Source organism: Tribolium madens, unplaced genomic scaffold (genome assembly GCF_015345945.1).
Source record: "Tribolium madens isolate multiple individuals breed KSU strain unplaced genomic scaffold, Tmad_KSU_1.1 Scaffold_71;HRSCAF=194;Tcas5.2_LG6, whole genome shotgun sequence".
In the NCBI taxonomy this organism is placed as follows: Eukaryota; Metazoa; Arthropoda; class Insecta; order Coleoptera; family Tenebrionidae; genus Tribolium; species Tribolium madens.
In genome coordinates, this window is record NW_025401041.1 from 5,844,187 (window position 1) to 5,869,932 (window position 25,746).

The window sequence follows — 25,746 nt, forward strand, 5'->3', positions numbered from 1 at the left end:
TCGAATTCTGAGATGAAAGCATTTTCGGGTAAAATGACCGAAAATGTGGTTTCCTCAGCTTTGGTTTTCGAATTTTTTACTTTACTTGTGATTAGAGTTTTGGCAAAACGATTACTTATTGTCGTTTCAATATGCATTAATAAATTTCAGGACGCATCTTAGAAAGAAACAATTAAATCACTCATAAAAAAAAAAATTACTTACATTCCTTGAAGATTCCATTATTAATAAGAAATACACTCATAAAAAGTTATTATATACCTACAAAAATGCAAAAAATTAGTTTTAATTTTCATGACCAATTGAGGAACCAAATTAATTAAGACAAAAAAAGATTATTTGTAACAAATCGTATTGTCATCAAACAATAAGATATAAATTACTTTAATAAAAGCTTCTTTACAATAATTTTTATCGTCAATTAAAAACTTCAATTTTGCTTGGATTTTAGTTACTAGCGAGACGAAAAATACCACTTGTTCGCCCTCTTCTGATTATTACTACAACTGCGCAGTGGCACTAAAAATATTTAGTCAAAAATCAAATAATCAGAACGATTTTTTTCACAAGTAAGTAAATTTGCAAAATTTGGTTCCTCAAATGGCCATGAAAATTAAAAAAATGGTGGATGCGCCGGGGAAATATTTTAAAATCAAAATAACTCAACTCAAATGAAGACTAAATAAATTTCTCACTTCTTCTAAAATTATTGCGTTAAAATTGTTTAATTTAACACGAGATCATTAAAATTTATTTCTTTATTTTTTGGTGGTCTAGCCAAAAAGACGCCCTAAACTGGGGCGTCTCCAAGTCGGGCGCCGCGACGCCACGCCGGAACAACCAACAAAAGAGACTGCGTTGACCTTCATCGAAAACTAGTCGATATCATATACCAGGGGTGCAAAAAACAACCCTTTCACCTCCGAAACCCCCAAACCAAACCTCAAAACGCCCACCTACCGCCAATTCACGACAATAATTCGCACACTCGTGCGTTTAATTACCAAAAAATAGGGGGGAAAACACCGTTCACGGGGGGCAAATTGTGACCACCCCCCGTATAGCGCCAAATAAAAAGTTTAATTTATACCCCAAATGTCCACAAGGTCACCGAAACCCATCACTTAGATGAAATTTCGCCCTAGTTTCGCCCACGCCACCTCGGGGGTATAAAAGTTGCAATGTGGGGGTTGCGAGTCAGTTATTCAGTTGCATTTAGCTAGAAGAGACGTTTTATTTTAACTTAAAGAAAATGTTCGATAGGAAGTTAGTTTTAGCTCTTGTTTTCGTCATTTTTGCCACTTTAGCGGTTCAAAGTGAAGGCAGGTATTTACCAACGAGGTCCAATGGGGACAGGATTGAAAAACTCCGGGAGTTGCTCAAAGATGTGAGTAGGAATTTCGAATTTGGCTTTTTGAATCTTGTTTAGTTGTTCGAAAATGAGGTCGAGAAGGAGGAGTACCAAGCCGATGCGCCCCCACGGTGGCACCCCGAAAGCAAGCTCTTCTACAAACGGGAAGCCCCCGCACATTAGATGACCCCCAAGACGACACGGCAACGGACACGGACCACGATTTTTTAAACATTCTATGTCATAGGTAGAGTTTTAAATTTTTATTTTATTACCGACAAAAAACGATTTATTTTTGTAAATAAGTGGCCCCTCATGAGACAATAAGCCACGACCCTTGATAAGCAATTAAAATGTGTAGATTTAGGGAATTCTGTCAATTATTTTGACAATATTATCATTTTAAATTGAGAAACCGTCCCGAGGAACGGTTGTCGGTAATAAAAACTCTTTTGCTGAAGCAATATTTTGACGAAACTTTTAATAAGTGTGTCATTTGTAATATCCTAAGGTGTCTTAAAGTGTTACATGAAATATGTGCATGGGAATAAAAATATATGAACATCCACTTTGGACTTTTTCTACTAAAAAAAACACACAAAAAGACTTGAAAATTTTATTTACAATTAATTATTGTGTGCTCTCTTCCCACGGCCGGGGCCCCCGAACCTGCTCCCAATTATCAATATCAATCTTCTTAATCTTCTCGTATTCCGACTCCAGTGTGACCTCCCCCGGTTTCTTCATTTCCACCCCCAACTTCTTCATTTCCTCAGGCTTCACACTCGAGACTCTCGAAAATTGATATCTCAATTGCGCAAATTCGCGAAGCCCAAACGAGCCCCCCAGAACGACAAGTAGGAACGGCAGACCGTATCTCACTGAACGCCGATTTAAAAACTGGCTGATTTTAGCCCCCACGTTATCCAACATTTTGAGGTTATGTCAACACATCAATGAAAAAAACAAGAATTGGTGGTAAAAACCTGATAGAGATAGTACCCCAATGGAATAGTAGCCGACTGTGGTTAACTTTACAACTCGTCAGGGGGCACAAGTCAGTTTTTTAATTTATTTCTTAATTTAAATCGAGACGAGCCGCCACTGTGTTCTGTCAATTGTCACTTGTCAACGTGGCTTGAAAAGTAACAAAACGGGGCGAACGCTCGTGCGCCCCTTATAACCCCCCTGTGATATGAAAGAACTGGACTCCGGACGATTTGGTGCGGGAATATTGCCACAATTTGAGCAAATTAGTGAAGTCGCCTCCCGATTTCGTTTTTGTGTGTTTTTGCCCCAAAATGGCCTTAAAGAAGGTTAAAGGGAACATTGAACGCATGTTCGACAAGAACTTGACCGATTTAGTCCGCGGTATTCGTAATAATAAGGAAAATGAGGTGGGTTGTAAATTTGAGGTTATGTTTAGTACCCCCCTGATTCCAGGCTAAATACATCTCGCAATGTATGGAGGACATCAAGCAGGAGCTGCGACAGGATAATCTATCAGTCAAGAGTAACGCAATTGCGAAATTGACTTATGTGAGTAATTAATTAATTGAATTTTCTCGATTGGGAGTCGAATTTTTAGTTGCAAATGTTGGGGTATGATATTTCGTGGGCCGGCTTCAATATTATCGAAGTTATGAGTTCGAGTAAGTTTACTTTGAAACGGATTGGTTATCTCGCAGCTAGTCAATCGTTTCATTGTGATTCAGAGGTGAGAAAATTAACTCCAATTGAATTGTAATTAATTAGAATTTTAGTTGCTCATGTTGACCACTAATATGATTAGGAAGGAGTTAAACTCGCAAAATCAGTACGAATCAGGGCTGGCTTTGACGTCCCTCAGTTGTTATATTAGCACAGACTTGGCCAGAGACCTCTCAAATGATATTTTAACTCTTGTAATTAATTAATTAATTAATTACAATTATGTTTAATTAACGTAAAACAATTTTAGTTGAGTTCCACTAAGCCGTACATTCGTAAAAAAGCCGTTCTCATGATGTACAAAGTGTTCCTCAAGTACCCCGAAGCCCTACGTCCTGCCTTTCCCAAGCTGAAAGAGAAGTTGGAGGACCCCGATCCGGGGGTACAATCAGCTGCCGTCAATGTAGTGTGTGAATTAGCACGGAAAAACCCCAAAAATTACCTAAGTCTGGCCCCTGTTTTCTTCAAACTAATGACAACCAGTACGAATAATTGGATGTTAATTAAAATAATTAAACTTGTAAGTGGGTCGAAAATTGATAGCCCCCTTGGCACGTAACGCTTTGTTTTTAGTTTGGTGCCCTGACTCCGCTTGAGCCTAGACTAGGTCAAAAGTTGATTGAGCCTTTGACGAATCTCATACACAGGTAAAGTTGCGCCCCCTGTGCCCCCACGTCACTGGTATTGTTATTGTAGCACTTCGGCGATGAGTCTTTTGTATGAGTGTATAAATACGGTCATAGCAGTCTTGATTACGATATCGTCAGGGATGCCCAATCATGCCGCTAGTATACAACTTTGTGTCCAAAAATTGCGAATCTTGATCGAGGATTCCGACCAAAATTGTAAGATTTTTTGCATGCTTTTAGCGAGTGGGGTAGTCTGAAGAGTCACGTGATCTGTTTCTGTTTTTGCTTTTTTCTATCTGCGATTCTTTCAAATGTTCTTTGCAATATATTTTTTTATTTCTGACTGTCGTTTCTTTTATTTTTCAACTTTTTTCACTTTTTGTCACATTAATAAGTGTGCTTGCGTTTTGCAGTTTTCTGTTTTAGACAGTTTTTGTCTTTTCTCGTTTGCTTCTTCTGTACAATTTTTTTAAGCAGTTTTTTAGAAATAGAATTTTATTAATGTTAAAAAAATTCACAAAATTTTTAATTCGTTTTCTTTGGCCTTTCTTTCTTTTATTGTTATTATTTTGTTTTATTGGTTCAGTTTTAGATCTATTTACTTTTTAAATTTGTTTTTCGCACTGTTTGTCCTTGTTTTTTTATTATTTACCTTTGTCATTTTTTTATTTTTCTTTTCTTTGCATTATTTTTTTTCTACTGTGATCATTTTGTTTTATTTTTTTTTTGTTTTAAGTAGTTTTTTAAAAATAGAATTTTATTTAGTGTTTAAAAAATCTACAAAATTTTTAATTCGTTTTTTAGTCTTCTTTTTATTGTTATTGTTTTGTCTCGTTTTTCCCATTTTAGATTGTGTTTCCTTTTTTAAACTTTGTTTTTAGCACTGTTTGTCTTTGTTTCTTTTATTTTGTATTATGTATTTATTATGTATGTACCTTTGTCTTTTTTTGACTCTTTCACTGATTTTGCATTTTTTTCCATTCTAATCATTCTATATAGTTTTTCTCTCTTCCTCTAACGTTTTTGTGTATTTTTTTAAATTTTTATATGATTCTGTTCTTTTATCTTCTCTAATTGATGTTTATACCTCTTGCCTCATGTGTTTTCCTTCCTTTTTTTAATTTTTAGTCTAACTGTGTTTCTGCGTTTTATATTTTTTATGTGTTTTTAGAAATAGAACTTTATTTACTGTTAAAAATTCACAAAATTTTTAATTCGTTTTCTTTGGTGTTTCTGCCTTCTGTTATCCGGTTTCATTGTTCCAGTTTTAGATTTGCTTTTTTAAATTTGTTTTTTTTTACACTGTTTGTTTTTTATTCTTTGCTTTTATCTCTTTTTCTTAACTATATATTTTTTTATTTATTTTACATTCATTTTTTTCTATTCTAATTATTCTGTGTTCTCTCTCTCTCTCTCTTTAACGTTGTCGTTTTTCTCTGTTTCTGTGTTTTGCAGTTCTATTTTGGACGGTTTTATCATTAAGTTTTTCTATGTTTCATAAGTTTTTTTTATAAGTTTGTTTTTTATTGTTTCTTCTTTTCAGTACTGTTGTTTTATTGTTTTAGATCTACTTACTTTTTTAAATTTGTTTTTCTCACTCTTTGTGTTTGTTGTTTTATTATTTATTTACTATTGTCTTTTTTAATTTTTCGTTTCTTTAACCGATTTTGCAATATTTTTTTCTACTGTAATCATTTTGTTTTAATTTTTTTTAGTTATTTAAATATAGAATTTTCTTTAGTGTTTAAAAAATCTACAAAATTTTCAATTCGTTTTTTTCAGTTTTCCTATTTTTAATTGTTATTGTTTAGTCTCGTTTTTTCAATTTTAGATCTATTTCCTTTTTAAAACTTTGTTTTTTTGCACTGTTTGTCTTTGTTTCTTATGTGTTTATCTTTGTCTTTTTTTAGTTCTTTCACTGATTTTGCATTATTTTTTCCCATTCTAATCACTCTATACTTTCTCTCTCTCTTTCTAACGTTTTCGTCCGTTTTTTTATATTTTTTTTATGATTCTATTCTTTTATCTTCTCTTATTATTGTTTATATTTTTCGCCTCATGTGTTTATACAGCTTTCTCCCTTTTTTAACTTTTAGTACTCATGTGCTTTGTGTTTCACATTTTTTTATGTTTTAAGCAGTTTTTTTTAGAAATAGAATTTTATTTGGTGTTCAAAAATTCACAAAATTTTGAATTTGTTTTCTTTGGTCTTTCTGCCTTCTGTTATTCTGTTTTATTGTTCCAGATTTAGATTGGTTTTTTAAAATTTGCTTTTTGCACTGTCTTTTATTTTTTCGTGTTATCTCTTCTTTTAAATATTTGTTTCTTTTACTGATTTTACATTTATTTTTTTCTGTTCTAATATTCTGTACTCTCTCTCCCTCTGTAACGTTGTGTTTCTGAGTTTTGCAGTTCTATTTTGGACGGTTTTATCTTTAATTTTTCTATGTTTTATAATTTTTTATTTCTATTTATTGCTTCCTTTTTCTCAGTTTATTTGTCTGTCTTTTTCACCGTTCTTTTTGGCTTTTAGTTTCTTCCAGTGATTGTTCGTTATGTTTTAACTAGTTTTGTTTTGTTGCCTCTCAAACTCTCTGTTTTTCAATCTTTTTTATCCTTTTTTATTGGCTTTTTGAAATTGCATATTCCTCATTCGTTGTTTATATTCACGTATTCCCCACTATTATTTGCCTTTTTTTCCTTTTTTCTTTTTTATTTAATTTTTGTCTTCTCTAGTCTTTCCATTTTCCATAGTTTTTTCTTTTTTTGCTATGTCGATATCTTCCTTCACGTGACTTTGGCATTGCTCACTCGCATTATAAATTAAATAATTATCGCCTGTTCTAATGAATAAATCAATTAAAGTGAAGTATTTGGGCCTCTTGGCCATGTCGAAAATCCTCAAAACGCACCCGAAGAGCGTCCAAGCCCACAAAGACTTGATTTTGCAATGTTTGGAGGACAAAGACGAGTCAATCCGACTACGAGCTTTAGACCTACTCTACGGCATGGTCTCCAAGAAAAATCTAATGGAAATCGTAAAAAAACTAATGCTCCATATGGACAAAGCCGAAGGTACCATCTATCGCGACGAACTCCTCAGCAAAATCATTTTGATTTGTTCCCAAAACAACTACCAATTTGTTACAAATTTCGAATGGTACGTCACTGTTTTGGTCGAACTCGCCCAGATGGAGTTCGGATCGAAGCAGGGCCACGTGATCGGTGCCCAACTAATGGACGTTTGTATACGCGTCCAAGCGATTCGTCCTTTTGCCGTCTCGGAAATGGCGCAACTTTTGGACGTTTATTCATCGACGTCCCAATTTACCATCATGCAAGAGGTGTTGTATGCGGCGGCGTGGCTCTGTGGGGAGTTTGCCTCCGAGTTGAAACAACCCGAGAAGACATTAAGAGCCATGTTGAAATACAAGAGTTTACCCCAACACATTGAAGCCGTTTTTATACACAACATTATTAAATTGTTCGCTCATGTGATGCGAGGCTATGAGGAGGAGGGGCAATATGGGGAGATTTTGGGGCTGTGTGATGATATCTGTCTCAAGTTGGGGGAGAGTTTGAAATCGGGGGAGTTGGAGGTGCAGGAGAGGTCCAGTACGTCGCTTATTATAGTGCAGATTGTCAAGGAGGAGATCGAGAAGGTGATGGAGGAGGAGGGGGCGAAGGAGAATTTAGTCTCGGGGGATTTACTCGCACTGTTTATGGGGGAGCTGAATCCGGTGGCCCCCAAGGCGCAGAAGAAGGTTCCAATACCGGAAGGGTAATTATCCAATTACAGGTTTCTGTAATCCCAATACTGAAAATTACCAATTCTTGTGGTCAAGACAGTTGAAAAAACTTACTTTTATTTAAATTATTACAGTTTTAAATAATTTTAAGCTAAATTTTTTTGTTGATAAGCTGAAAATTAAAATTTCTGATTACAGTTTCCTGTAATTCAAATCATGCTTTTTATTAGGTTAGATTTGGACGCTTGGATCAACGAGCCCCCTGATGACTCCGACTCGTCGAGCGACCACGAAGTCCTCGACAACCTCTTCATCAAAACCGACAAGGACTTCGGTAATTCGGTTCGGTACCAACCGGAACCGACTGAGGAAGAGATCCGGAAGAGTCGCGAAGCCCGGAAATACGAACAACAAAACAATCCACACTATCTCAAAACATCTGACGTTGATAAGAATGCAAACGATAGCAATATTGATAATATTCCGGTCGCTGAAATTGATTTAAACGTACCGTTGAAAGTCGTAGGTCAGAAACGTTCCGATAAGTATTTGAACATGAATGCGAGTCGGAAGAAGACGAAAAAGAAGAATAAAAAGAAGAAACACAAGAATGAAAGTTCTTCAGATGAGGAAAATGCGAATGAGGGACCAGTTGTGGAGGTTAAAAGGGATTTGGAGTTGCCTGAAGGGGCGACGTTGTCGGATTCGGATAGTAGTCATGGACATGTCGATGACCCCCATAGGGCACTCAATATTGATCTAGAATTGTTTGTTTTCTAGAACTTGTTGTTTTGTTGGTTAATAAAAAAGTTTCAGGCCTCCGGTTTATGAGTCTCCGGTCAAGGCAGTCGAGGCGAAGGAGGAGGAAAAGAAAGTGAAAAAATCGAAAAAGAAGGTAATGAAATTTAAGACCACCCACATTTTTCGTTTATTTTCTTCGTCTTTATCATCATAATAAAACGGCCCGAGACGTTTAAACACACTGTCAATAAATGATTATCTGATTTGGGTTATTATACATCCAGGAAAGTTTATCGAGACTATAAATATTTTTTCATCACAAATGTACACATTTTTCAATTACGTAATAAAAATACACAAAATGTACAGAGTGAGTCGAAAAAACAATTCTTGTGTTGTCGTTTTTAATCTACAGTGTTGACAGCCCCCAGACGAAACAGATAATCCTTTGATATTTTTAAACGAATTAATCGGTGTGATGAAAGAAGTTTTATGAATCATGATTTCAGGGCGAGAAAGAAGGAAAGAAGAAAGGGGAGAAGAAATCAAAGAAATTGAAAAAGGACAAGAAAGAGAAGAAGGATAAAGAAGGTAAGTCGAAGAAGAAGAAACCGACCTCTGGGTACGAAGAAGCGTTAGGTATTTCAACACCCAGTAAGGAATTCCAATGATTTTTCTCCACAAATCATTTTATAATCATACAAATTAATCATGTTATTGTATTATTGTTTATTAAAGAAGCGATAAAGATATCAAATGTCGTTTTTCTTGTGTCACATGAAGGGTGGGAGGCGTTGGGTCAAGATTTATCGGCCAAAGATATTGAAGGTAGGTTACGGACGATAAGCTTAATAGAGGTGAGTGGCTTTTAGTTGCTAATGAAGAATTCCGTTTTTGCCGAAAAATTTCATTCATTTCAAAGTGACGTAACGAACAGACCTTGACCTTAGTAGCGTTAATTAAAAGATGAATAAATTAAAAATAAATTCGAGAAAAAAAATATTTTGTCTAGTAATGTTTCGCGTTGTATAACACACATAAAAGTTTGATTGCCAGACTTCCGGCTACTTTCATTAAATCATTCAGACTTCAAAGCCGATATTTTTAAAACACTAAAAACTCAATTAGTCAAAATTTCTATTACCGCCCGGGCGGTAAGTACTAATCAGAAAAAACGAGAGTGGTAAATGAATTACCGTCACAGGAGGGCGAAAAAGTGGACTTTTTCGCCCTGTGGTTGACAACCGGGCGAGAAACCCGCTTTTTGGCCCTCCACTCCCGCTCTCGGCTCGTGGGAGAAGTCGCGGCCGTCTCGAATTTAGTCTTCATCGAGCGTTCGTGCGTGCGGGAAACAGTTTCAGTCGCGGTTTCAGAGATCGCGCGTTCGCGATTGTGCCATCACCCTGTATATATCAACGATTCCAAATCAAGTAAGTCACGCAAAATCGATTCGCTTTTGTTGCCCATTCATAACACCCGGCCCACTCGAATTTTAGCTTACGAAAATTTTTTGGTTTTTAAAATGTGCACAAAGTTTTTGCTAAAATTTCGTAATTTTATTAGGTCAATGGTCGGGGTATTAAAACAGGAAATTTCGTTCGTATAATGAGTGTTGAATTGACTATACTAGCATATTTAGCACGGAATAAATTGTTGAATTTACAATAAAAAATTCAACAGTTTATTGCTATTGCGAAATTGAGGTTACGCCAAGTTCAATTTTTTTCAATTTTCGGTTACTAAAGCTAGAATTGACAATTTACTGTTTCCTTCCTCTGCTTTATGCATTTTTTATGTTTTTCCTTAAGTGTTGTTTCGGATTTAACGTCAATCTCTTTCACTTTTATTAAACGCTATTAAAATCGTTGTAACCTTACGTTTTTTCATGATAATTACTCTAAGATGTTCGCCGATTATATCAAGTGTGTGTAATTCCAATTCCACTATATGTCAGTTTTTTTCAAATAATTAACGTAATTTCGATTACGTCATTGATAAATTAAGATTTTTTATCGGAAGGGACGCAAAATTGCACTTTTTCACACGGAAATCAAGTCCATCGTTTATTATTACGAAAAAAGCATTATTAGTTTAATCACTAAGGCTCGGATTAGATGCAAAATGCATATTTGTTATTAAGAGGTATATCAACAAAATTGTAATTTTTCTATGCATATCTAATGTTTTTTAATTAAAATAAGCCAAATAAAAAATGCATATTTTGGCAACTTGGTGCATATTTTAGGAAATATTGCATATTTGTGCATATTTTCTTCAAATCACTAATTTCCGATTAAAAATTTCAGTTCAAGTTAAAAATTGGACAGTTAATGAAAAATGATGCGATTACAAAATATTTTAAAGAGAAAACAACCGGTAATTCGTAAGCCAAACTCAAAAAATTAGTACCCTGCTGAGTGTTTCCTTTTTAAATTGTATTGAACCAAGCGTTTTTTTTTTAATCATTGGTTTCCAAAAAATAATAATTAATATAAATTAAAGTAATATAAAAAATGATCTTATTTTAAGAACAAAATTTTGTTTTGTTATTCGATTTTTGTTGTCTAAATTGCGATATATGTCAAAAAATAATTTAATACAAAGTAGATAGTTGTAATCCCTTAGATCATAATCTTCATGAAARAAAATTYWTTTKGKKGGSTKCCMWTTWAAAAAAAATAATATTTTTGTAAAACTCAAAAACAAAATAAAAATTTCGAAAAATTTTATTTTTGATAAAACATCACATTTTTATAGAACTTTATTAGTTTTTTCAAAAAATAAATACTTTAAAAAAACGTTTGACTTTTTATTATTCAAAATTTTGCATATCGATGCATATTTGGCATATATTGGAGCATATTTCTTAATATTTTGTGCATATTAATCTTATTAATCACCCTGTGGGTATTTTTAAATTAAAGTCGGAAATTTGCTTGCAAAAATCGTATCTAAATGTGCAAACAAACACGAAAGTGTCACTTTTAATGCCAAGGTAGTAAAAGTAGTAAATAAGCTCTAAATAAAATTTCATTTTATGGTCTACAGCGGAAATTTCGAGCGACCATTCTTAAACATTTTTTATCAATTAAAAGAAAATAAATAATTCTGAAATACTAATCTCCAAGAAAATGTGTTTTTCTAAACACCATGTAATAAAAAAAATAATTTATAGTTATTTACGCAAAAAATATGTATTTAACATCGTTTCTAATTATAAATCAGATTACGAAAGCAGTTTTCCCGCCCATTTTCACTCAATTTTCTCAGTTTTCCAGCTTGGAAGATGTGTGATTAAGGTGCAGTCGCGCCCCCACGCACGAACAATGATTCTCCCGCTTTTCTCCTTCGCCAGCGACTTCAGGAACGGTCTGTTAATTTCGCGCGTTTCGAATAGATAATAATCGGGGGGTTGGAGAAAAAATTCGCGATGTGCGCCAAGGTGAAACATCGCTGTACCACAGCACTGATCGGCGTGTGCATCCTGGCATTGGGGGCCCTCATCGCCACCGTTTGGATCATGCTGGGCCAGGGGGCCTTCAAGCACAAACAAGAGAAAATCGCCACGAGCGTCAAGCAGAAAGGTGAGTTTTATATCGCACACCCTGTAGCTGATTTATTTATTTATACGTCGGTTTTATTGAGTCGTGTAAAAAATTTCGCTGACAGATGAGTCTAGAAGCTAGGTCAACGAACACAAACATTATAAAACAAACAAATTTTTTTGGGTCCACTCGGTATTTGGTTTTGCAATTTGAGCGCGGTGGTCGCCGCCCCCCTCTAATGGCGACGGCCTTGCCATGGGCTATGTACCATCATGGTGCTAATGGTCGCCGACCTTGACTTTGCCGAATTTTCAGCAGACGGCGGGAAAACGACAAGGGTCAAGGCTCGGAAAACACTGATAAGCGTGTTTACAGGGTGAACAAAAAATATGGAACTAGACGGTTTTTTAAATAATTTGATCGTGTTTCGAGAATAAAAATTTTTGTTTTTGAGTTATATACGATTTTTTTCTCAAAATGACAGCTTGTTTATTTTTTTATCATTAAAAAAAATAAAAATTTTGGAGACTTAAAAAAACAAAATTTCGGAAAATTTTACTCTTGAGAATCAGTTAATTTTTTCAAAAAATATTTGAGATGATGAATCACGATCGTCTTTAATTCGTGTTAACGATGTTGCGACTAATTGGTTGGAATATATCGATGACTTATGGTTTAATAGGGATGGCAGACGGTTGGCGCTTCAAGTATTTTGTTTATTAATCGATGTATTGTTGAGTGAAACAATGACCGAAAACAAACGATTTTTAATAGCGCATTGTTTGGAGAGTTGAGAAATTTACGTTTTTTGACAAACTGTGTGTGAAAAATTAATTTATCTTTTATTTTGTTGTAATTTTGGACTCTAATAAACTAATGAACAATATTTTGTCGTTTTTATTAATTTCAAGTCCTTTCAATTAAATAAAATCAAAATATTAATTTACAGTTGCAAAAAAGCAGTGTCAGAAATTAAAAAAATTATAAAAGACTTGTAAATTTTAGATTTTACTATTAAAATAGTTAAAGTTTGCTCCAAATAGCATTGGATAGGCAATTTACACTTGTTTAATAAGATAAAGTAGCTGATTTCATCTATTCACAGCAACTTTAAACACATTTTGAGTAAAGTTTTCAATTTTATCAATGAAAAAAAAATAGTTACAAAGAGTTAAAGAAAAAAAAAACTAGGTAACAAAGCTTAAAAATGGAGGTACCTATAATCTTAAAAAAAAACAAACAAAAAAGCAAAAAACACTAATAAAAAAATATGTATAAGTGACAGGACATATAAAGCAATTTTAAGCAAATACTAAATATAATCACTAATTTTATTAAAGAAAAAAAAGAGAAGTTAAAGAAATGGAAAACAAAAAATATGTAGTAGAATTAGTAAAAAAATAAATAATATGAAAGAAAAGAAACACAAAAGATTAAAAAAGCAAATAAAAAATTACTAATTTTATCAAAAAAAAAAAGGAAAAAACAAAAAGAAGTTTGGAAAAATTTGTGACAAAAATTGAAAAAATCCAGGAATAAAAATAAAATTTTTGGAAGAAAATATGGAAAACAAAAAATAGTAAATATTTAAAATTAAAAACAGACCAGAAAAATGTTAAAAGTGAATCAAAGAATATTAAAACCTCTGCTTTCTATTTTATTATCAAAAAAATGGATGATATGAAAGAAAAGAAACCCAAAGGGTTAAAAAAAGCAAATACTAAATAAAATCACTAATTTTATTCATAAAAACAGGAAAAAATAAAAATAGAGGTTTGGGAAAATTTGTGGAAAAAATTAAAAAAATTCAAGAATAAAAATAAAATTTTTGAAAAAAAATATGGAAACAAAAAATAGTAAATATTAAAAACAGACCAGAAAACTGTTAGGTTAAAAGTGAATCATATAATATTAAAATCTTCGCTTCCTATTTTATTACATACCAAATAAAAATGGATAATATGAAAGGAAAGAAACACAAAAGATTAAAAAAGCAAATAAAAAATCACTAATTTTATCAATAAAAAAAGGAAAAAACAAAAAGAAGTTAGGAAAAATTTGTGACAAAAATTGAAGAAATCCAGGAATAAAAATAAAATTTTTGGAAGAAAATATGGAAAACAAAAAATAGTAAATATTTAAAATTTAGTACAGACCAGAAAAATGTTAGGTTAAAAGTGAATCAAATAATATTAAAACCTCTGATTTCTATTATTTCTATTAAAATCTCCGCTTCCTATATTATTACCAAAAAAATGGATATGAAAGGAAAGGAACACAAAAGGTTAAAAAAAGCAAAAAAAACCTAATTTTATTAATGAAAAAAAAAGGAATAAAAAGTTTGGAAAAAGTGACAAAAATTGAAACAATTCAGGAATAAAAATAAAATTTCCGAAAAAAATATGGAGAACAAAAAATAGTAAATATTAAAAACAGACCAGAAAAATGGTAGGTTAAAAGTGAGTCAAATAATTTTAAAACCTCCGCTTCCTATTTTATTACCAAGAAATGGATATGAAATGAAAGGAACACAAAAGGTTAAAAAAAGCTAATAAAAAAATTACTAATTTTATCAATGAAAAAAAGGAAAAAATAAAAAGAAGTTTCGAAAAATTTGTGACAAAAATTGAAAAAATTCAGGAATAATCATAAAATTTTTATTAGAAAATATGGATAACAAAAATTGCAAATATTTAAAATTAAAGACAGACTAGGTTAAAAGTGAATCAAGTAATATTTATTAAAACCTCTGCTTCCTATTTTATTACCAAAAAAATGGATAATATGAAAGGAAAGGCACACATAACGTTCAAAAAAGACAAATAAAAATCACTAATTTTATTAATAAAAAGAAAAGGAAAAAATTAAAAGAAGTTTGGAAAAATTTGTGACAAAAATTGAAAAAATCCAGAATTAAAAATAAAATTTTAATAAACAAATATGGAAAACAAGAAAATAGTAAATATTAAAAACAGACCGAAAAAATGTGAATCAAATAATATTAAAACCTCCTATTCCTATTTTATTACCAAAAAAATGGATATGAAAGGAGAGGAAAACAAAACGTTAAATACAATTTCAACAAAAAATTGGGAACGGCCGCCATATCAAAAAACGATTTCGGATGAAAGAAATAAAAATAAGTAACATAATAAATTATTAAGCGTCTGCATCTCTAATTTGACCTTTGTACTTCTTCGAAAATTCAGGTAGAACTAAAATATTTAGAATTCCTGCATAACCGTCTGCGTCTAATATTTTATAACAAAATTGCTTATTCTGTCTTGAAATAGATTAAATAATTGTGAATTTATTGCTTATTTATTGTTAATCACCCTGTACACTTACATAGAACTTTTAAAAGCAAATTCCTAGTTTCTGTGTGCGAAAGGAATTATCTTTTTCAAAAATCGTCCTTTCGAAATTATCAGTTATTTTAATTTTTTTATTATTATTTGAGCAAGCTTTCACTTTCGTGAAATCCCTGCGAGAAAGTAATCCCAAATAATTTTCGCAGTTTTCCCCCGAGCCTTTCAAAATGCCAAACTAACCAACTGTTGAAAATGTTAATTTTTCCCCCTGGATTGCGAAAGTTCGACTCATTTTCAGGAAGTGTCTTGTGACAATCCAAAAATAATTTCGCGAGTCATTCCCGCAGGAATTTTTCTCTCGGTCAGCGCCATCTGCGCAAATAAACGTCCCGAATTTGTAATCAGGCGAACCGCCGATGACTGATTCCATTTAATTATGAAATAAATTTACGAACGCTTGTAAACTGTCGAGGATGTGTTTACGAATTGTGTAATAGCGACGACAGCGCGACTAAAAATAATTTTTCGCGATTAAAAAATACACAAAGCGAGTCGTTGGCCCCGTCTGCTGAACTTGTCCGAATTAATTTCAAAAAAATTAGGAGAAAAATTCGCGAATTACGTGCTAAAAAATAGAAAGTGAAATTTTGCACTTTTCTAAAGCTTTATTAGCGTTCAAAGCATTGCGGAAAGATGATTTGCAAAAACTGGAATTTTGCAGGAATTCAAAAATTTGCTCTTTAAATTATCACAACAACAGGAAGTATCGTTAAATAATCGGTGGTTTTTTTCGTAATTGAGAAAATTATTTATGTGGTGAGGAACATGTAATTATAATTAATTGAAATTGCATAAAACGATGTGAGAGGCACTTGGAAATTGCACGTTTGGGAAATAATTATTTCCCAAGAAAATTTTTGTGGTTTATTACAGACAAGTAGGAAAATTAGTTATTACAAAGTGCTATAATTAAGTCCCAATTTGAAATTTCAAGTCACGGGACAATAATTGCCCAAAATATTTCTTCTAATTACAATTAAGTAACTAAATTTAAGTAATTTTAATCAATATGTATTTTTGTAATGTTGGTAAAGCGTTAATTGCCACCTACTGAAGTACTTTTCTAATTATAAGTAAGATAATTAATAATTGAAATGAATTGAAAATAAAAAAAAATATTATAATTTTTTGAGAAATAAATTAGCAATTGAATTAACTAAATAAATAAAATTAGGCCTATTTAGAGTAAGTGTGGTCTTAAAGACTTCTATTTAATTTAACGTAACCCTCGAAAAAAGCAAAATAAAGTCACTTTTGGTCCAATTTGATGATTTTGCGATCCAATTTAGCAAAATTTTGCAAAAAAAACTGAGTTTCTGGCTCAAACATTACACCAATTTAGAGTTTTTACATTCTGTTTTACAAAATTTCGCAACATATTGTATCAATACTTGAAAAACGTTTGAAAACGCTCAAAAATGCAAAAATTTTGTCATAAAAGTAGGTAACAAAGCTTAAAAAAAGCAAAGAGAACTGATAAAAAAATTAAAATATGTATAAATGATAGGACATTCATAGCAATTTTAAGCAAATACTAAATATAATCACTAATTTTATTAAAGAAAGAAAAACGAAAAAAAAAAGAAGTTGAAGAAATGGAAAACAAAAAATAGTAAATATTAAAAACAGATCAGAAAAATGCTAGGTTAAAAGTGAATCAAATAATGTTAAAACCTCTACTTTCTGTTTTATTACTAAAAAAATCTATAATAAGAAAGAAAAAAAAACTCGAAGTGTTAGAAAAAAGCAAATACTAAATAAAATCACAAATTTTATTAATAAAAAAAAAGGAAAAAACAAAAAGAAGTTTAGGAAAATTTGTGACAAAAATTGAAACAATTCAGGAATAAAAATAAAATTTCTGAAAAAAAATATGTAAAACAAAACAGTAAATATTAAAAACAGACCAGAAAAATGTTAGGTTAAAAGTGAATCAAATAATATTAAAACCTTCGCTTCCTATTTTATTACCAAAAAATGAATAATATGAAAGGAAAGGAACATATAATGATAAGAAAAAAACAAATAAAAACCACTAATTTTATTAATCAAAAGAAATGGGAAAAATAAAAAGAAGTTTGGAAGAATTTGTGACAAAAACTGAAAAAATCCAGAAATAAAAATAATTTTTTTTTTAAAATTATGGAAAACAAAAAAATAGTATATATTAAAAACAAACCAGAAAAATGTGAATCAAATAATATTAAAACCTCCGATTCCTAATTTATTACCAAAAAAATGGATATGAAAGGAGAGGAACACAAAAGGTTAAGAAAACTAATACAATTTAAAAAAAAAATGGTCTTTTGTATGTAAATGCTTGAAAAACGTTTGAAAACGCTCAAAAATGCAAACATTGTGTCATATTCTTGCTTAAACACTGAAAAAAATAATAAAACATCGTCTTCTTCCCCATTTGGTAATTTTTAAACTTATTTTTGAGAATATTTTGAAAAAAATGTGTTTTGGACTGAAAAACGTCCTTAACGGTTAAAAATAACACCATTTTGGACCTAATTGGGTGACTTTTTGATTTATTTTGGCTGAAATTTCTCGAAATAATTGCTCTTCTGTCTGAAAAACGAATTATTTAATCACCTGTGTGTTTAATTAATTAATTATTCTAATCAATTTTCAATTATCGTTTTATTTGCATTTTGTTTCACAAATCTAAATTAAATTTGGAGTAACCTTCCCACACTTCTTGAACACATCTTTCAGCACGCACCGTTCAATATTATCTCGCTCTACATTTAGCAACAGACGGCAGAAAACGTGCCAAAACTTCGCGTCCTAATTCCACCAATTTTCAAGGGTAATTATCCGTAATTACCTCCACTTATCATCATTTAAAAACTCCTCTAAACAAACAAACCTTAATTAAAATTGAAGAAACACTTCCGTATGTGATTTGCCTTTTTCCTGCTGGGAATGCAAACAACGCCACAATAAAATTCCTGCAAATACAAGAATTTGGGTCATTCCAGTGCGTTAATTGCTTGCGATTCTTTTTGCCCACACTCTCGACTTTGAATAAAATTATAACCGAAACCCACACACTCGCAAGATTATTTCCTGCTGCTTGCAGGAACAATGACTCTTCATTTCTGTTATAAATTTCTGGATTACCTGTCACTGAGACGTGAGCTCTTATCAAAATTCCGTACATTCACATCGTTTCAACCATCAACAAGCTATTATTTACACTGTACTACTAATCCTGACGCGGGATCTCAGATTACCGACTTATGTTTTATTCATGTCGGGATGATTTTCTTACCGAGCACTCGACCACTTCTCAAGGTCACGATTTTACAGCGTCGCGACGCCACAGGTGGGTTTCCCCTCCGGCGGCCATCAGCTTCCCCTCAGCCGGCCATTGGCATCGTTTAGGTGGGGGTAAGGCCGCGCTCGCCCCCTTTCGCGACCTTAGAGAGTGTTGAATGAGGAAACGCATTGACGGTCGTTTTCAATGCCGTTTAATTCGATAAAATAAGTCACGATTGGGCTTAAAACTAGTGGAATGTATTCGTTTGACAGTTGATTAATGATTCGGCTTTAATATTTAAAATATTTTCGGTTTAATGCGTTTAATGACAGCGTTAAACGGCCGCAGCGGAATGTTTTGCATATTTAAGAAAGAATGACGGGTTCATTGAGAAAAATTATGCGACAGACGAGGATTCTGGTTAAACAGGTGGCGAAAACATGCGCATTTATTAAATGATACGGATCTTAAATAACACCCCCTCTACTGGGTTTTGTGGTTTCCCCTCCAGCGGCCATTTGGGCGCATCCACCATTTTGGATAATTTTTATTGCTAGGCAAAACCTATAAGTAACTGATTTTACGGTTTCGTATTTGATTTTTTTTCTCCATCTGGTCGTCTATATGAATATTAAATGGTTTTACGAGCGGTTAAAATTAACGCCGGATCAAAGCCCCCACCGACTCACGTCATCCGATAAATTTACATTGAACCGAACGCAAATTGGACTAATCACAACTAATTACATCGTAATTTGTATTGAATGAATTCGTTATCTTATCGTGCTAGAAAACAGTCACGGGGTCAATGCTTGCTCACTTTACACCATGGAAGGTGTCGGTGGACGGTTTTTCCTGATAATTCCATATAATTCCCATAAAAATCCATGAAATTCCATAATGTTATTGAAGATTGCTCAGCCTTGCCCCCGGCCATAACTAACGTCACTTGTTTTGTTGTTGCAACGAAAAATCGTAAAGTATTAATTCACACCAGTTGTATGCAATTCATGTAAATTTTTTCGTCGTAATAAAATGCGTAATACAATGTCTCTTTACAACTTACAACATTCCGAGCGTGGGCCGTACTCGGATTTATTACACTAGTTCGACCACAAAAAATCACGCAGTCTGTAAAAATACACCGCATTCTCTGATCGCGGTTTCCCCTTCGACCCCCACCCCTGGATGGAACTAGAAAATTTCTCGCCGACTATTTTTAAATCAATTTTTACGTCCAGATCATAAATAAAAATGCGTGACTGGTTTATGTTTAAAGTGTGGTCAGTTGCAATAAATCTTACGTTTTCGCTAATTGATAATAATATGTGCCTCCCCTCTCGCGGCCATTACTCTCGCTCCGGCTCTGTTCCCCTCTTCCGATTACCTCTTTTCCCGCAATCTGACTGTGCATTGAAATTCCACCGCCGCCTAATTCCGAAAACCGGCCGCGTAACCGGAGAAGGGGAGAAAAATAAGACGGTCGGGTTATGGCCGCGTCAGGGGAGGAAAATCTTTGATGACTTGATTTTGTTCAAGTGCGAGACACTTAGCCTACTTAATTTTTTGCTCTTGTTGTAGAGTACATCGAAAAGACGCACTTGGACGACTTCGACAGCGAGGTCGAGTTCGTCAAGCCCCTGAAAATCGGTCCTTTGCCCCTGCACACCCATGACATAATCTTCGACCAAATGCGCAACAATTATGGTAGAGGACTGGGGCAAAAACCACCCAGCGACCCATTGACCATTTTTCTTGCAGACAAGCCGCCATTGCGCCACCACAGCGGCCATTTTCGGCACAAGGAGGCCGAAGTTTGGGATCCACACCCCAGATACGTGATCAATGCTTTCGGCCGAAAGCTTTTCCTAGAGTTGGAGCACAACGACCAAATTTTATCAACAGATTTACACGTGACCCATGTTGGGGATGACTACACCCATCGGAAGAAACAAGACAGTGGTATTTATGGGTGTTTCTATACCGGAAAAATCAAAGACGATTTGGATTCGGCCGTTTCAGTGTCGCTCTGTAATGGAATGGTGAGTTGATTTTTGATCTAAATTGTGACATCAGTTTTATTTTTGTTGCTGTTGGAATTTGTGATGGTCGTGCATGCGAATTTGCGGCAACATTTATTGAATTTAAATTTAACTTTTTGTAAAATTGTCTTAACTTTGTTGTTTATTGAGATATTAATGTGGCACTTGGCACCGACACGATGAGCAATAAAATTAAGGATTTAACATAATTGGAGATTTGATGCGGTTGTGTAATTTTAATAAAATGGCCATCGTGGTTATGAGGCGAGATTATAGCAACGGTAGCTATTTAATTCCTTGAATGATGGATAATAAAAGTATTATCTGGTAGGAATCTAGACGTTTGATTGCTGAGCATAAAATTTTAATAATTTATTTTGAAAACCTTAAGAATCGTGGGACTCAATTTTTAGAAATTTTAAAACTTCAGATCCCAAAATCTGGGATATTCAAAATCTTGAAAATTAAGAACTTCAAATACTTAAAATCAAATTTTAGAGAGTCTTAGATCCTTCTATAATCTCAGAATAGTAGAATCATAAAACTTGAAACCAAATTGTTAAATTTTAGAAATGTAAAATGTAAAACGTTCAGATAAATTTCAGAATCTCAAACTCGTGTAATCATTGTAAAATTCTAGAATTTTATTTCAAACTCTAGTCTTGAAATTTAGAAAAGTAACGAAACATTAGAACCTTTACATTTTCGAATTTTAGAATTCTGAAATTCTCACATCTTTGTTCATTTTTTTTTTAATTCCAAAAATTCTACATTCGTGAGTGTAGAACTTCGAAGCCTTACTTTTTTGTATCTTAGAATCCCACAAACGTACAGATTTAAGAGCCTTAAAATAAAACCTATAGATCTAAATCAAAATTTTCCCTGTCTTAGAATTCTAAAATTTTAGAATTTTAGAAGCCTTTAATGTTTGATTTCTAAAAATATAGAATTTTAGAATCAGAAAAATTTTAGATTCTCAAAGTTGTGAAATCCTAAAATTAATCCTAATTTAATTTTTTTATTTAGAATTGCAGTAGAAATTTCAAAAAATAAGTAAATACAACCTTCACATGACTAAAATTTAAAACCAAATTAAAAACCTCAGAATTCTAGAATACTGAAAAGAAATATTTTCAAAATTTTAGAACCTCGAGTTCTTACGTCTTTTAATTTTGGAGACTTGTAATTCTGAAACCCCAAAAATTCTACAATCAAGAGTGTCTAATTTTTTTGAATCTCAAAATTTGAGATATTCAAAATCTTGAAACTTTAGAACTTCAAATACTTAAGATCAAATTTTAGAGAGTATTCTAAGACTAAAGAAGGATCTATCCTTCTATAATCTCAGAACAGTAGAATCATAAAATGGTACTTGAAACCAAATTGTTAAATTTTAGAAATGTAAAATCTAAAACGTTCTGATTCATAGAAGTATCGAATTTTAATATCAGATAAATCTCAGAATCTCAAACTCGTGTAATCATGATAGAATTATAGAATTTTATTTAAAACTGTAGTCTTGAAGTTTAGAAAAGTAATATTTGAACCTTTATATTTTTGAATTTTAGAACCCTGAAATTCAAAAATATTATTTATTCTTCGACACTGTCAAAATTTACGGTTTTTCTCCCGTGTAAGGAAGTTTTGACAACAGTTTGGCATTTCTCAATACAAAACGTCAAATAATTTTTAATAGATTTAAAGCAAGTTTAAGCCTTGTTGACTCTAATTCGAAGAATAAAATGTTGTATTCCACTCGTTTGAGTGTAAATCGAACGCTTTATTCCACCTCGTGGATGGTAAACCACTCGTTGCACTCGTGGTTTAAAAATCCACCCGGTCAAATAAAGAGTCGGATTTACACTCAAACTCGTCGAATAAATAACTATTATTTCGAGTCTCAAAATTTAAAAGTATTAAAACTTTTGAATCTTAAAAACTTAAAAATCAAACATTTTCAATCTCGGAATCTTAGATTCTAAATATTAGAATTTTGGAACCTTAAAGTTTTTAAAATCTCAAATTTTGAAAACCTAAAGATCTTTAAATTTGCATTGTTTTTGGAATCATAGATTTTAAAATTTTAGAATCTTAGAAGCTTAAATGTCTTAAAATCATAGATAATTAAAACTTTACAATCTTAGAAATTTAAAGGTCTTCAAAAATCTATAATATTAGAAACTTGGCAATTTAGAATTGCATTCAGGTTTTCGAGATTTGGTATTTAAGAAATTTAGACTTCCATCAAGACTCTAAAATTTAGAATCCATGATTCAAATATTTAAAGATCGTTGCTATTAATATTCTAAGATTTTAAAATAAGAGAAATTTAAAGGTTTCTAGGCTTCAAAATTATAAAATTATGATAATTTCAAAATCTATAGGTTGTTTAGATTTAAAAAAATGAGACCTCGGAGTTTCAGACGATTTGTAGAATTCTAAATAAAATTCTAAAATTCCAAGTTTCTAAAATTATTGATTTTCGAAGATTTTTAAGTTTTAAAGATTGTAAAGTTTTAATAATCTAAGATTTTGAGATTCGAGATTTTAAAATTTTAAGTATTTGAAATTCAGGATTTTAAAATTAGGATATTTAAGCTCCTTAGATTCTCAAATTTTAGAATCCACGATTCCCAGAATATGAAAATTTAGAGATCTTTAGGTTTTTAAAATTCTAAGATTGAGAGGTTTTTAGGAAGCTTTTAAATTCCAAAATGATGAAAATTTAAAAATCTAGGTTTTTCAGATTCTAAGATTAAAAAAATATATATTTTGAAGCTCTAGACACTCACTGTTGTAGAATTCTTAATAAAAAAATTCTAAAATTTTGGATTTTTTAAGATCTAAGTTTTTCAAATTCTAAAGTTTTAGAACCCTGAAATTCAAATATATTGTTTAAAATTTTACATCTCGAGCCTCAAAATTTACAATTATTAAAACTTTTATATCTTAAAAACTTAAGATCAAACATTTTCAAGCTCAGAATCTTGGATTCTAAATTTTAGAATCTTGGAACCTTAAAGTTTTTAAAATCTCAAATTTCGAAAACCTAGATCTTTAAATTTGCATTGTCTTTGGAATCATTGATTTTAAAATTTTAGAATCTTAAATGTCTTAAAATCTTAGATAATTAAAACTTTACAATCTTTTAGAAATTTAAAGGTCTTCAAAAATCTATAATATTAGAAACTTGGCAATTTAGAATTGTACAGTCCTGAGTGTCTAAAACTTCGAAACCTCTTTTCTTGTATTCTAGAATCCTAAAGTAGTGTAATCTTCGTAACCACACTGCCTTTTAGACTTAGAATCATATTTTTTTTAAAGAAAAAAAAAACAGTCAGGCTACTTTTTAAGGCCCGACTCGTACGTTGCATCTGCAACTGAGTTTCGCAACCAGACACCAACAATAAATTCGAATTTCTCACCGAAACCTCAAAATTTATTGAGAGATTTCACACGCAAGGCCCAGCACGCCTCAAAATGACACCAGTAGTGGTCGAAAATCCTCGATCGAGAAACAAGAAACGCGTTTATAGCTTTAAATTATGGTTAAATAATTTTTTTTGTAATATATTTTTAAGCGTGTTTTGTCTGAACTAAACGTGCCCGAAACGAGAAACTAAAATAGAAGAGAAACAAAGTAACGAATTTGTGCCGATTTATTAAATAAAGCAAACACAGATTTCGAGTCGGAAACACGTTTTCCACGAGAATTGTGTCGAGGACAAAAAAAGGTTTTCGTAAAAGGCCCTCGAGACGTCAAAATATTTAGTTTAGTGATTAGTAGGACAGCTTGGGTGGCACTAAAAAGACGCTAATTGAACACTAAATAAACTTTTCCCTTTGCTGGAAGCAAAAACATTGAAAAATTGTTTTCTAGCATCACCCTGTATAGCGACGTGGTGATAAATCGCCGTCGTAAACAATTTGAATAATTAAGTGATTAATTACCTCCTATTAATTTCAATGGATTACAGTATATCTTAATTAACCGAGAATATTTTTCGTCATTTTGATTGATAAATTGTGTTAACGGTTCTGTCAGTAATTATTAATTAAAAAATATAAATAAATTTACAAACAAAACAGACTTATTGAAATTCGGAGAGACGACAGACGGGTTATTATACGCCCTTTGGGTATTGTCCTATTGTTAAATGTCTGAGTATAGTCATAAACCGAATTAATGACCCGTCTCATTGCCGAGAAAATAATTTCGACAAAATTAGTAAAAGTGGGACTTTCACGACAAGTTTTTTGCAAATCTGATTTAATTTCTAGAGCTTTAGGACGAGAAAAAATCAGATAAATTACGTTTAATGTGGCCATAATTTTCCACTAGTCATAAACGTTTATGGCGAATTTGCCATAATAGGGAATCTATTCTTTATGGAAGAACATTTTAGTATGATTCAGTTTTGTTGTTTTAGCTCGGAAAATATTCAAATCGTTTAGTACTCGCAATAATTAATTAATTGACTCTCCGAAGTGTTCAAGTGTAATAACGCAAATTGATGGTGCTTTAATGTGTTTGTAAACCTTTGATCTGCATTAAAACATCGTTAAGTGGAACAAAATGTTTAAACCCATTTCTAGAATTCCACAAACGTTGATTTTGTGGTTTGAAATAAAAAAAATTGAACATTCTGAGATTCCAGAATCTAAGATTCTAAAATTTAAAAATCTATGATTTCAAAGACTATGCAAATTTAAAGATCTTTTTTAAGGTTACAAGATTTTAAAATTAAGAATCCAAGATTCTGAAATTGAAAATGTTAGGTCTTTAGGATTTTAAGATTCAAAAGTTTTAATAATTTTTAATTTTGAGGCTCGAGATGTTAAAATTTTAAACAATATTTTTGAATTTTAGGGTTCTAAAATTAGGCATCTATGGTTCTATAATTTGAAATTTCATGATTCTAAGACTGAAAATTTAAAAATCTTTAGGTTTTTCATAATTTAAGATTAAAAAAAAAATGAGACTCGAAGTTGTACACTTACGGTTGTAAAATTCTTAATAAAATTTTAAAATTCCAAATTGCAGATTTTTGAAGATCTTTAAGTTTTTAAAACTTTAAGATTTTGAGGATCAAGATTTTAAAATTCTGAACAATATTTTTTAATTTCAGGATTCTAAAATTAGAGAGATGTTAAGATATTAGGCTTCTAAGATTCTAAAATTTTAAAGACTATGAAAAGATTCAAGACTATGAAAATTTAAAGATCTTCAGGTTCTCAAGACTTGATATCTAAAAATTTAGACTTCCATCAAGACTAAAATTCAAAAATTTTAAATTTAAAGATCGTTGTTATTAAATTTTAAGATTTTAAAGTAAGAGA

The 25,746-nt window shown here is 31.9% G+C and overlaps 4 protein-coding genes across 5 annotated transcripts in view; 3 read left to right on the plus strand and 1 right to left on the minus strand.

The window, feature by feature from the left end:
- Window positions 1–1,142: 1,142 nt before the first annotated feature.
- LOC123008767 lies at window positions 1,143–1,919 on the plus strand. The gene is made up of 2 exons (XM_044404768.1): window positions 1,143–1,387; window positions 1,430–1,919. The coding sequence occupies exons 1-2, from the start codon at window positions 1,253–1,255 to the stop codon at window positions 1,532–1,534; spliced, it is 240 nt and encodes a 79-aa protein (XP_044260703.1). The 5' UTR covers window positions 1,143–1,252; the 3' UTR covers window positions 1,535–1,919.
- Window positions 1,920–1,953: 34 nt separating this feature from the next.
- Window positions 1,954–2,497, minus strand: LOC123008766 (cytochrome c oxidase assembly protein COX16 homolog, mitochondrial). Its single transcript, XM_044404767.1, has one exon. It carries the CDS (start codon window positions 2,282–2,284, stop codon window positions 1,982–1,984), a length of 303 nt encoding a protein of 100 aa, XP_044260702.1. The 5' UTR covers window positions 2,285–2,497; the 3' UTR covers window positions 1,954–1,981.
- Window positions 2,432–8,937, plus strand: LOC123008765 (AP-3 complex subunit delta). Its single transcript, XM_044404766.1, has 11 exons — window positions 2,432–2,748; window positions 2,795–2,890; window positions 2,940–3,068; window positions 3,115–3,255; window positions 3,312–3,581; window positions 3,635–3,708; window positions 3,758–3,906; window positions 6,556–7,471; window positions 7,670–8,206; window positions 8,256–8,334; window positions 8,690–8,937. Exons 1-11 carry the CDS (start codon window positions 2,653–2,655, stop codon window positions 8,849–8,851), a joined length of 2,649 nt encoding a protein of 882 aa, XP_044260701.1. The 5' UTR covers window positions 2,432–2,652; the 3' UTR covers window positions 8,852–8,937.
- Window positions 8,938–9,481: 544 nt separating this feature from the next.
- The window catches only part of LOC123009296 (A disintegrin and metalloproteinase with thrombospondin motifs 9), a 41,188-nt gene continuing 24,923 nt past the window's right edge, over window positions 9,482–25,746 (plus strand). For both annotated transcript variants that reach the window (XM_044405497.1, XM_044405498.1), the window contains exons 1-4: window positions 9,482–9,610; window positions 11,451–11,764; window positions 19,946–20,071; window positions 20,126–20,406. In XM_044405497.1, coding sequence (XP_044261432.1) covers window positions 11,611–11,764; window positions 19,946–20,071; window positions 20,126–20,406 — 561 coding nt within the window. In that variant the 5' untranslated portion in view covers window positions 9,482–9,610; window positions 11,451–11,610. The remainder of the gene's footprint in view (window positions 9,611–11,450; window positions 11,765–19,945; window positions 20,072–20,125; window positions 20,407–25,746) is intronic.